The 12,637-nt window shown below is 38.6% G+C and overlaps 1 protein-coding gene across 2 annotated transcripts in view; it reads left to right on the top strand.

Annotated features, from left to right (window-relative positions):
• brf1a (BRF1 RNA polymerase III transcription initiation factor subunit a) overlaps positions 1-12,637 on the top strand; it is a 146,450-nt gene that overhangs the window by 41,280 nt on the left and 92,533 nt on the right. For both annotated transcript variants that reach the window (XM_041971648.1, XM_041971647.1), the window contains 5 exons: positions 637-730; positions 1,633-1,759; positions 6,248-6,287; positions 6,691-6,783; positions 11,859-12,143. In XM_041971648.1, coding sequence (XP_041827582.1) covers positions 637-730; positions 1,633-1,759; positions 6,248-6,287; positions 6,691-6,783; positions 11,859-12,143 — 639 coding nt within the window. The remainder of the gene's footprint in view (positions 1-636; positions 731-1,632; positions 1,760-6,247; positions 6,288-6,690; positions 6,784-11,858; positions 12,144-12,637) is intronic.

Below are 12,637 nucleotides of genomic sequence, written 5' to 3'. Positions count from 1 at the left end.
CTCCTCTGCTGCATTACCTGAATAATTGATTGGTTATCATGAATCATTGAGGAGGAAAAGTTTGTTCCTGCATCTGATGCAAAGAGGAGCGGTACCGGACAAAACGATGCCTCCGCTAAACGCTTCATGCAGGATGGAGGAATGTTCGACACCACAGATTTATTTCTAGGATTTTAAAGATGAGGAGGTTTGGAAAGTTGAGTCTGCATTTAGACAGAAAAACCAACGAGTTGTGTGGTTTTAAGGAAACATGATGAAATATTTGAGGAAGTCCTCAGTGGATCTGAAAGCTGCCTCTTGACTCCTGAAGGCTGTAGAAGTGTGCATGTGAAAGAAGGCTGCATCCATCTTTTAACGGCCTCTAGAGTGATAATGTCTAATGACGGTTATGTAACTGTTCCCCCCTCCAAGGCATCGTTGCATAATATTAATGTTTTTTTTTCTTTCTTCTTGTGAAATGGTGTTTGTGTGGCGGCTCAGCTCGCTGAGGTGCCCCCGTCTCGTTGGTTCTGTCTTTAAGATGCACAAACAGAAAGTGACAACCGCTCTTCTGTGGATGTGCAGAGGTTGATGTTCAGGCTTGTTTTTTCTGGTGCTGAAAGCTCATCACGCTGCGTTGGTTTCTTCTGCTTTCAGCTCTGCTCGTTGCTGCTCGTCTACACGACTTTCGCCGCACCGTTAAAGAAGTCATCAGTGTTGTAAAAGTGTGTGAAAACACACTGAAAAGAAGGTGGGTTCAGAAAGATTTCAGCTTGTTAGGATTATAAACCCACCCAGACTGTTTTTACAAGCTTTTTTTTTTTATTTAATTCAACCAAATTTAAGTAAATGAGATAAATTAGATTAAATTTACTTTTGCGAAGTGAGAGAGAATTGAGAACTCTCAAAAAGTTTAAATAGAGGTCAAAAAGTTTATAAAAATAAAAAGAAAACCTCCTTTAATAGTTTTCTTGTCAATATCTTCAATATATTCTTCTTTAATTATCATTTATTGCACATTATTTTATTATTTTATCTATTTTCTAACCTCACCCACTTAACATTAAATCCTTATTTACTTCAGTTTAAAATTTGTATGTGTGCATATCCTTTTCTATTTTTTTAAATAAACATTCCTGTTTTTAACTGTATTTTGTATGTTAATGTATTTTTTAAGTGTAGGCGGCACCCCCCTCAAATTAAATACTTTTGCTACTTTAAATACTTTTATAAAATGTGTTTAAATGTCAGTCAGTTGACAATATTTGTGTTAATGTTTCATGTTTTTTTTTTATTTCCACTGAGAAGCGAGAACACTAATAACATAAAAATAAAAAAAAAGTTTTTAAAATGTATTATTATTATTATTATTATTGAAGTAGTAGTATTATAGTAGTAATATTTAATTTTTGAAATATTTTATATTTTGAAATATCTTTTTAGTTTATAACCATTTAATTTTTTCTGTTTAGCTTTTTTTTATTATTTTAATATTTAAGCCTGTTTGTTTTCTTCTGCTTCTTTTTTGTGTTTTTTTCTGTTAATGTATCTTGTTTTCTGTTCAGGTGTAGACTTTAGCACTTTTTTTTATGTGTTAAAATGTCTTTTTTCTCTTTAAATGTGGTTTTCGGTCTTCATGGCTTCCTGCACCAGACTGTCAGAGTTTGAGGAGACACCCACTAGCCAGCTGACCATCGAGGAGTTCATGAAGGTAGACCTGGACCAGGAGTGTGACCCACCCTGCTTCACAGCCGGCCTTCGGAAGAAGAAAGCCCAACAGGTGAGGATTGTTTGTTACACACAACATAAGGAAAGACGAGCCAAGTTCATCTGATGTTCCAGAAATGACCGCTATTTTAGAAAAGCACATTTAATAAGTTTCATAGCTTCATCAAAAGTTTCATCCTGTGTCGTCATGGTGATTCCATGCAGCCCTCAGGCTGTCCACAGTATTCAACGAAGAATGCCAACCTTAGAAACAGTGTTCTACAAAAGTTTGTTTTCAACTTTAGACTTTCAGCACTCTGGGAACCAGCACTCATTATGATTGAGTCAGTTTTTAGATAAATAATAGTTATTTAAAAACCAACAAAAGAAATCTGAACTTGTTGATTATGTGTGAAATTAAAGCTTCGCTGTTGTCAGACAAACCAGAAAATCGATGTACTTTTCTGGTTAGAAATTGAAAATATTTTATGGTCCCAGCTTTTCAGCGTTGACAGTTTGCAGCTTTTTCTTGGTTTACATTTCAATAAACAACAGAAGGCATGCTTTGGGTTCAGCTGCTTCATTTTTTTCCTCATAGGCTGCAGGATCAATGTGGAAAATCACACATTAATCAGGCTCATAGTCTAGAGAGGAAATATCTCAACATTACTTTTTACACGAAACATCTGCACATCAGGCATCATTACACACAATAAACTAGTTTCTTGATAATTTTATGATCAAAATACGTGAGAATTTTCACTTTAATTTAATTCTCCATATGAAAAAGCTGCAGTTTGACAGTTTAAAATGACAAAAACAACAGTGTGAGTTTCACCCAGGTCGTGGACGGTTCTCCAGGTGATTGTGTGGGGGCTGCTGCAGGATTACGAGGTGCTGGATACACTGTTGCAGGCTGTTAGGCCAAAAGCCAAAAGCTGTGTCCACATTCCCAACACAGTCTGATTTGATTGCAGTTGATGTTGGGGCACGACTGCTCCCCGTCACCAGTCCTGCTTGTGGTGATCTCGGACAGGATCTCAATGTGCAGTCAGCGAGAGGAGGGTGACTGTTTCAGGAACCTCGTCTCTGGTTTTGCAGATGATATAGTTTTGTTTACCCCCTCGGTCCAAGACCTTCAGCTCACACTGAGGCCGTTTGCAGCCGAGTGTGAAGCCATCGGGATGAAAGTCAAGATCTATGAGTCTGAGGTTTGGACTGCTCCCCCCAGGTTGGGAATGAGTCTTTGCCTCCAATGGGGGAGTTTAAGGATCTCAGAATCTTGTTTCTGATTGGTAGTAGGATGAGGTAAGAGACTGCCAGACAGATTAGGGCAGCAGCATTGAGGATTCTGTACCATTCCGTTGTGGTGAAGAAAGAGTTGAGCTGAAAGCCAACTCTCATCTATGATCACCAGATTTAGATAGGGACTGAAAAAATTAGATTGAGGATACAAGAGCAGGGTCACTGGCCTCAGCCTGAGAGATCAGGTGAGGAGTTCACACATCTGGAGAGAGCCTGTACCTTCACCTATTAAATGGAGTCAGCTAAGTAGGATGCCTGCTGCTTGATTCCCATTGGGAGTTTTTCCAGCATGTCCTACTGGGAGGAGACCCAGGATTTTTTTTATTTTTTCAGCTGGACTTGTTTTGACCACAAAACAGCAAAGTTAAGACAGACTTATGATTTTAAAACCGTTTTTGTGGTTTTAATTGTGCTTTTTTTGGGCAACAATAGCTTAACTTCTTGTGGTCATTTTATATGCTACATGCTAAGAGTAGTGCTTCTAAGTGTGTACAAAGACTGTCCATACTGCATGCGTCAGGGTTCAGCTGGGTCTTGCAATCTATGTTTTGCTGTTGCGAGGTTGTGTTTAGCTTACCTGGTAGAGCAGAAGCTTACGTACACAGAGGATGCTACAACTCCCCAACACAGCTGGTCCGGGTTCAGTTCCAGCCTTAAAGTTAACTCTCTTTGTATTCTTGGTGTTTCCAATGTTCTTTTGATTTTCAGTATTTATTGTGGTTTATAAAATGTTGCAAAATGCAAAATAAATGTTCTATTTGAGAAATTTGATGCTGGTTTAAAAATTGTTTCATTGAAAGGGAGAATTATTAGTGTTTTTATAATGATTTTACTATTGAGAAATGACATGTCTTTCCAGCATTGGCCTATGATGAGAAAATGGCACCACATCATGATGAATTGTTAAAATGACTAATTTTACTATTTTTCTTTCTAATAAAACCATGACATTAGAGAATGCATGGCTATATTGTGTTATGGTTGAGGTATTTAAAAAGTGGGGTATTAATGGAAGTCAATGGGAATTTGTTGTCCGATGAGATAGTACATAATTAATCTGACTCTACCCAAAAAACTAAAAATGCAGCTAAATCAATTTTGTTATTTATTTTTAGTATATCTAAAACTGATCTTAACATTGAATTCTCAACCACCTAAAATCTTTTATGTGAAAAAAAACCTCAACTTTTCTGTTTTTTTATTTCATAAAAATAGTGACTTTATGTTTAAAAAATTGGCATTTAAAGGTTTAAAAAGTATTAAAATTATTTAATATTTGATATTTTTGGTAAGGGCTGAAGACGATTAAAACAGCTGAGCAAAAAAAGTAAAAAATATTATTTCATGATTTTCAATAGCAGTTTTTGGAAGGGGACTTTTTTGTCCTCCGACGACCCGAAAGGATCGTAAATTAGTGTTACCCACAAGGGTTAACTTCGTATGATCAGGTTAACTTCGTATGTTTAGGTTAACTTCGTATGATCAGGTTAACTTCGTATGATCAGGTTAACTTCGTATGATCAGGTTAACTTTGTATGATCAGGTTAACTTCGTATGATCAGGTTAACTTTGTATGTTCAGGTTAACTTCGTATGTTCAGGTTAACTTCGTATGATCAGGTTAACTTCGTATGATCAGGTTAACTTCGTATGATCAGATTAACTTTGTATGATCAGGTTAACTTCGTATGATCAGGTTAACTTTGTATGTTCAGGTTAACTTCGTATGATCAGGTTAACTTTGTATGATCAGGTTAACTTCGTATGTTTAGGTTAACTTTGTATGATCAGGTTAACTTTGTATGATCAGGTTAACTTTGTATGATCAGGTTAACTTCGTATGTTCAGGTTAACTTTGTATGATCAGGTTAACCTTGTATGTTCAGGTTAACCTCGTATGTTCAGGTTAACTTCGTATGATCAGGTTAACTTTGTATGATCAGGTTAACTTTGTATGATCAGGTTAACTTTGTATGTTCAGGTTAACTTCGTATGATCAGGTTAACTTTGTATGTTTAGGTTAACTTTGTATGATCAGGTTAACTTCGTATGATCAGGTTAACTTTGTATGATCAGGTTAACTTTGTATGATCAGGTTAACTTCGTATGTTCAGGTTAACTTCGTATGATCAGGTTAACCTTGTATGTTCAGGTTAACCTCGTATGTTCAGGTTAACTTCGTATGATCAGGTTAACTTCGTATGATCAGGTTAACTTTGTATGATCAGGTTAACTTTGTATGATCAGGTTAACTTCGTATGTTCAGGTTAACTTCGTATGATCAGGTTAACTTCCGATGATAGCTGTTTTTTATTGGAATTCTTGGTGTTTGGTAATAAGACCTTATTAAGGTTTATTTATGTTTTTTTTCTTTGATGTAACACAGAATAATAAATATTAGGCCTGATATTCAGGGAAGAGATTTAAGCTACTTTCACACTGCTGGCAAATCTTGACTTTGTCCCTATATGACCTGTATCAGATTTTTTCTTTTTTTCTTTATTTTTGTATTAAATCAGATTTTTCCAAATCAGACTAAGTCTGCTTGCATGTGGTACTAGACCAGTTCCATATCAGCTGTTTTTCAAAGTGACCTCAGTCTGAACTACCGTGTCATGTTTCATCCCACTTTTACACCCCTGAGGTGAGACAGGCGTCACAACCTGCACCAGAGGAGGTGGGATACGGTTAGATTGAATGTAAACCATGAACAAAACAATGTTGTATCATTATTCTGTCTGCGCTGATTTTACAACAACCTCAGAATAAATGCACACGAGATGACGTGTAGCATGTCAGCGTGTGCGCTGCATGTGACGTCACATCTTCTGTGCATGTGGGTCACAGCAGGACTGTAGACTGTTCACACTAGAGTCTGGAGGAGGTCACATTTAAATTATAACCATACAAAGTGTGAACCTTGGTCTACAGTTTAATTTTAATTTTAAATTAAAATTTAAATTTATCATTAATTTTCTTTTATCAAAGAGCTGAAAGTTATTTTTTTAAATAATCTTCATGTAACTGTTCATCATGAGCACTGTGCATCATCTGCATCAAATCCAACTTCTACGTTTTCTACTCTTGAGGGAAGAGAAAGTTCAGAGAGGAGAAGCAGCTGCTGCCAAGCAGTCTGTGTTATAATGTTCTGTTCTACTCCGATGTTTTACTGTGTCCTCTCAGCCTGTAGGAACTGCCAGATTGCAGAAGCATTCATCATCTCATTCAGCGTCACTCCTTTGTTTTTTCCCCTCTAGCTGGAAATGGAGCTGAAGAAAAAGATGGATGAAGTTGAAGGTATGAATTCAGCATCCTCGTGTTCGCGGTCACATCAAAACCTGCTGGGCTGGAAATGGATTCTGTTCTCTGAGAAGTTAAAGCTTCTTAACACGCAATGACAAAGTGTGATGATTGTTGTGTTTTTCTTCATTTATATGCAGTTGTGTTCTGGTTTAGGTCAGAATCATTAAAAAACTGTGGTACACAAGACAAGAGATTGTAATATGATTTAGTTTCTCCACAAGATGTAGTTAACCATTTGTTATGTTCCAGTGTAATTTCAGACAAATCGGGAGTTATAATTGAAAGGTTTTGGAAGATTTCAGAACACTCTACAAGAATATTTGCTAAATCTGGTCAATTTTCTGTGTTCAGGTTTGATGTCAGAGTTATTTTTAACAGATTTTTACCTCTTTAACAGATGAAATACAAGAGTACCAGGATGAAATCGATGCAGAGCTGGAGAGCAGCAGACCCAAACTAAGAGGAATTTATGCTGCCTACGCTAAAGAAGGTGAGTTAACCCTCAGGGCTCTGAGCACATTTTGGTTGTCAAATACGTTTCATTTTGTTTCATATAAAAGGTCTGGGTTTCACCACTAATTTACTGGACTGATTCCATTCACAACAGCTTGATTTGATTAAGATTATAAGATTAAATATGATTTGACGTCGACTCATTTACAGATACCTGTAACACCAGTTTTTCTTCAGTATTAAAGACAAATTTTTTTAAACACTAAACTCATTTACATGACCATCTAAATCAGATATCTGGGTGTAATCAGATTACTGTAATCTGATATGGCAAGTTTAAATGCACTTCTGAAATACAATATTCAAAAGAATATTGTTTACATTTACCAGTTCATTTTTTGATTTATTTTAGAATATGTACTTGCATCACTTCCTGTTATTTTCAAAACATTCAGGCTGTGTCCGAATGTGCACCCTACTCCCTACATAGTGCCCTATATAGGGGTCACGTCATTTTTTTTTGGAGTGTCCGAATGTCCAGAGAGAAAAACGTAGGGCACTCAAAATTACCCACAATGCATCTTGAAAAGTAGTGAGCATCCATGGTCACTAGATGGGTCAATAGAGACCACAATGCATTGCGGGCAGAAGCTCAACATGGAGCAAGGAGGCAAAAAAATGTAGCTGCGCAAAATGACCTATAAGAAAACAAACAAAGAATAAAATATAACAAGGAATAAAAATAAAAATATTTACACACAACTTTGGATTTGATTTGTTATGACATCTTGACGTGGGTTGTGGTTGCCATGGTAATGGCGGTAGTCACGCGGTTTGTGGCGAGGAAAAAATAGGCAGCTTCGTGTCTGAATCGCCAAGAGAATGAGTCACTATGTAGTGTGCTATGTAATGCAGCCCTATGTAGTGAACGGGGGGTTAGGGAGTAGGGTGGACATTCGGACACAGCCTCAGTGTTTTTTGAACATGGGGGAGCCCAATGTCTTAGTGTTAGCTGCTAATGTGAGATCCCACGGTCTTAGCGTTAGCTGCTAATGTGAGATCCCATGGTCTTAGCGTTAGCTGCTAATGTGAGATCCCATGGTCTTAGCGTTAGCTGCTAATGTGAGATCCCATGGTCTTAGCGTTAGCTGCTAATGTGAGATCCCATGGTCTTAGCGGTAGATGCTAATGTGAGATCCCATGGTCTTAGCGTTAGCTGCTAATGTGAGATCCCATGGTCTTAGCGTTAGCTGCTAATGTGAGATCCCATGGTCTTAGCGTTAGCTGCTAATGTGAGATCCCATGGTCTTAGCGGTAGCTGCTAATGTGAGATCCCATGGTCTTAGCGTTAGCTGCTAATGTGAGATCCCATGGTCTTAGCGTTAGCTGCTAATGTGAGATCCCATGGTCTTAGCGTTAGCTGCTAATGTGAGATCCCACGGTCTTAGCGTTAGCTGCTAATGTGAGATCCCACGGTCTTAGCGGTAGCTGCTAATGTGAGATCCCACGGTCTTAGCGTTAGCTGCTAATGTGAGATCCCATGGTCTTAGCGTTAGCTGCTAATGTGAGATCCCATGGTCTTAGCGGTAGCTGCTAATGTGAGATCCCATGGTCTTAGCGTTAGCTGCTAATGTGAGATCCCACGGTCTTAGCGGTAGCTGCTAATGTGAGATCCCATGGTTTTAGCGTTAGCTGCTAATGTGAGATCCCATGGTCTTAGCGTTAGCTGCTAATGTGAGATCCCACGGTTTTAGCACACACCAACACACTTTTCCCATTCCATGAAATTGTTTAAAAGTCCGGTAGAAAATTTTCAGCATTAGTCACAAATATGTTGTCTGTGTTGCCACTTCGCTAATGAACAGCTGATCCGGTCCAGAGTTGGAGGATACAGATGAAATGGAAACTGAAGCAGGGGAAAACCCTTCTTGTTGCTGTCCTGGGACAGAAAAGCACCATTTAAAGGAGGGAAGATGTTTTGAAAAGACGTGTCTTAGGGTGCATTCATACCAGGGTAGTTTGCTAGACTAGGCACAAATGGGGACTCTGTTCAGATGGAGGGTGCAACATTCTTCCAGACTGAGGTTGCGTTCATGCTGCACTTCTCAAACTAATCGGACCTTTTAAATTACGTGTTCCACTCTCCGAAAACGAGACCCACAATAAAGGAGAAAACTGGTTCACATATTGGTTAATGAAGGACAACTTTGGTTTCTAGTCCACAACAGCTCCGATCTTAGTGGTTTTCGGTTGATCAGATTGATATCAGAACTTTTACTGGATTCTTCCACGTCTGACTGCGAGCTATTTGTTGCGTCCCATCCCCTCACACACGTGTATGTTTAGATTGTTTTCAGCCATGATGCCATGCACTGAACTCACACTTTGCTTTGTAGTCCGCTTCTTGTATTTGGTTAGCTTGAAACAGACCAAGACCTTTGTTTGTAGGTGGACCAAGTCCGCTTCTTTCATTCAAATTAGAATTTAGTTGCGCATTCACAATACTCCAAATAAAGCGGCTTTCTGAGCAAACGGGATAAGATTTTAATCAAAAGAGCTGTGTGATTGCACCTTTAAAGGGAATTTTGAAGGTGAAATAGGGATGTCTGCTTTGATAGTGATCGTTGGCTTGTTCCACCATCATGGCACCACAAACTAAAAGACTGGACTGAAACTGCTTTCTCTTCAGCCTTGCATTTCATCTGTTTCTGGCACACCGTGAGCAGAGAGAATAGCCAGGACTGAACAACCTACCGTCAGATTTGTTTCTAATCTGTAGCAGCAGTAATGCAGGGCTGTACCACTTTACCCGTTTTTGTTTTTCACTGCCACCACACATAGAGCGTGTCATTTAATAGGAAAACATTAATATACTATAGAATCGGTTACAATACAACTTGACTAATCACATATTTGACAGATAAAAGTTGAGCCAAGTCCAACAAGGTTGAGTTAGTCGATCCTGAAAAGCCATGCAGAAATGGCCTCCATTCAGCAGATGAAACCAAATGTGTTGTCCTTTCGTTTTCAGCCCTTTCATACTCTAAAGTCTCCACAGCTGCACAGGATCCTATTGTTTAAGCTGTCAGCATGGATAAAGTCTCAGAAACCATAATTCCCCATTATGAAATCTGAACACCAACCTGGTGTGTCTCAACCCAAAATGAAGGCGGCAGCTTCATGACCAGCTGTCGACTTGGTTGAATAGGACATAAATACAGATGTCACCATGAATAAATTACAGTGTTAATGTGTGATGATGCTTATTGGGTCGTTTTGCCAGTAAGTCGGACAGGATGAGGATCGAAGCTGCTGTTTGTGTTGCTTTTTTCCACACACACAGGCCACCCATGAAAAGTAAAACAAAACAGACGTCAGTGGCTCTGTCTCTTTATCTCCCTACCTCTGGCTCTTTATCTCTGGCTCAGTGTGTCTTCCTTTCACACACAGAAACACCCCAGCATCCCCCGGTTTTCACACAGCAAGGGAGGTGCAGGCTGTCACTGATTTCAGGCATGTTGCTTTTCAGCCGCTGCGACACTTTCAGGCCCTGCAGCACTTTGTTTTTTCCCAGCTGAGCCGACTTTCTTACTTGTGGGCTGGAATCTGTGGGGGGACATTTTAATTACAGATGATTAAAGGGCACATTTTAATTAGAAATAAGGACAGCCACAACTTTGACCCCAATTATTTTGTCTGAATGTTCATATTAATCACAATATTACTACACTTACGATGGTTTACATCAGCATTTTATTAATTTTTTAAATGCTGCGGTTGCTCTTAAAAAGTGTTATTCGTTTTGGGGTTGGCAAGTACTATTTTATGGTCACAGTTTTAAGAAAGAAGTAAAATATTTTAAAAGACAGATAATGGATATTTTAATACATATTTTAAGAAGAAGAATGAATTCAAGTTGACGGTTCGGGGGTGCAACATTAAGGTAGTTAGCCTAGCTTGGCATCAGCAGTGTGAATAAACCTTATAAACCCTAATGCCTCTGGTACTGGGGCAATAGGGTTAACCTCTGGTATAAATATAGACGTGATATCAGCTGAAAGTACAGAATCTAAGCTAAAAGCTCAGTAAAACCTAAATGTGACAAACTGTAAATCTGAATTGAATATTACCCAGTTATCTCTCTACCTCTTTACCTCGGTTCTGTTTCACTGTAACATCCTGAATCTTTGCACAGATGATGTCCACATGCTGAGTCATAGTTTTCTGTCTGTCTACTGTGGCAAATGTTCAAAGTGGTTATAAACTAGAATATGAAAAGATAAAAAAGCTGAGTTTGGCTTCACATGCTAGCAAACGGATATAAACACACCAGCCATTTTAAGCGCACACAGTAACTGATTCAGCAAAGAAACACAAGAAGACATTATGAGAGAAAGAAAGGAAATAAAAGAGAGAATAAGAGTCAAGGTAAGACCGTCTTTTACTGGCTGGAGAGGATGCAAGATGGATGCTGAATTAGCTGTTGATGGTGGTGCGTCGCTGGGAAAATTTCAAAAGTTCTAAAGTGTGTCTTTAAATATATTGAAAATTTAAAAATACCCTTTTAAATGTTAAATGAAAAGGTACAGAAGTAAAATTTGGTACCTTTTCTGGCCCTTAGAGGACAAAAGATGTAATTTCTTTGGTAGATTTAACACTGATGTTCAAAAAAAATAGAACAAGGAAAAAAAAATCCCTAAATCCCCAACATGTATTATATTGAAAATATATATATTTTTTTTTGCATTTTTTCAATCCAAATCATTGACAAGCAGTCAGATTGACAATTAAAGGGTTTAAATAATTAGAATAATTACATATTTTGGTAGTTTTGATGAGAACCACAGTAGAGGGTAGGAAAATTGTTCTTGGTGTCCTGTTGACCTTAAAGAAAGATTTTAATAGTAATTCAAAGGCTCTTCAAGATAAACTGTTTCTTACTAAAGAAAAAATAATCCCAAATCTAAACTGGTGGGCAGAATTTGGGGGAGATTACCTGAATGTACAGAACTGTTCCTAATGACCTACAAGGGTTAAAAAAAGTGATAGTTTATGGAGCATCATGCCTGATTTTCTCCTATCTATACATCACTTCCTGATTTCTCTCACCAGACATTAAAGACGATGACATTAACTCAACATCGTCTAAGCTGGCAGACGATGAGGTGTCGGATGAAGATGACGAGCTTCAGGCCGTGGCCAAGCACTTTGGCAAAGAACTGGATGAACTCACCGTAGAGGCGTTGATAAAACTAGAGAAGAAGCAACCAGAGGAGGAGGATGTCCCAAAGCGAAAAGCCCCATCGCTGGCTTCCATACTGGGAACAATGCCCTCATCAGCCACTCTGGGACTACCAGAGTCCATCAGCAACTGTGTTGGAGACGGAAAAGAGAATGGTGAGTACATCTGTCCAATAAATGCCTCGTTTTCCAGGCAGATCAGTCCTGGTGTTTCTGATCAGCCTCTGGTTTCTTTGCTCATTTAGAGGTTTGTTGTTGGAGTATTTACATTGCCTTCACCTTGATTTAACTAAGCTAATTGGTAGGAGCCTCCTAGTGGATAATTACTGCAGGTGCGATTCATCTTTCAGCTGCAACAACTCATTTAACCCCAACTGATGTAATGATCCGTTTCTCATTTCTTAAACAACCACGTGGAAAGAAACATCCTGTGGTTGTGGAAAAGATGTTAGTCTGTTTAGGAAGGGTCCAGATTATTGGCATCAAGCAGAGAAAACATCTAAGGTGATGCAGAAACTACTAAAACTGTTAAGAACCGTCAAGTTGTTAAAAACTGGAAGGGTAGCGGGAAACCACCATCGTCGAGGAACAGCTGTGTAGCCATATGAAACCACGAATCAGTGAGGCTAACCACAGAAAAAGGCTTAATT

The sequence above is a fragment of the Melanotaenia boesemani genome, chromosome 20, assembly GCF_017639745.1.
Source record: "Melanotaenia boesemani isolate fMelBoe1 chromosome 20, fMelBoe1.pri, whole genome shotgun sequence".
Lineage (NCBI taxonomy): Eukaryota > Metazoa > Chordata > Actinopteri > Atheriniformes > Melanotaeniidae > Melanotaenia > Melanotaenia boesemani.
This window is presented reverse-complemented; position numbering and strand designations above follow the sequence as displayed.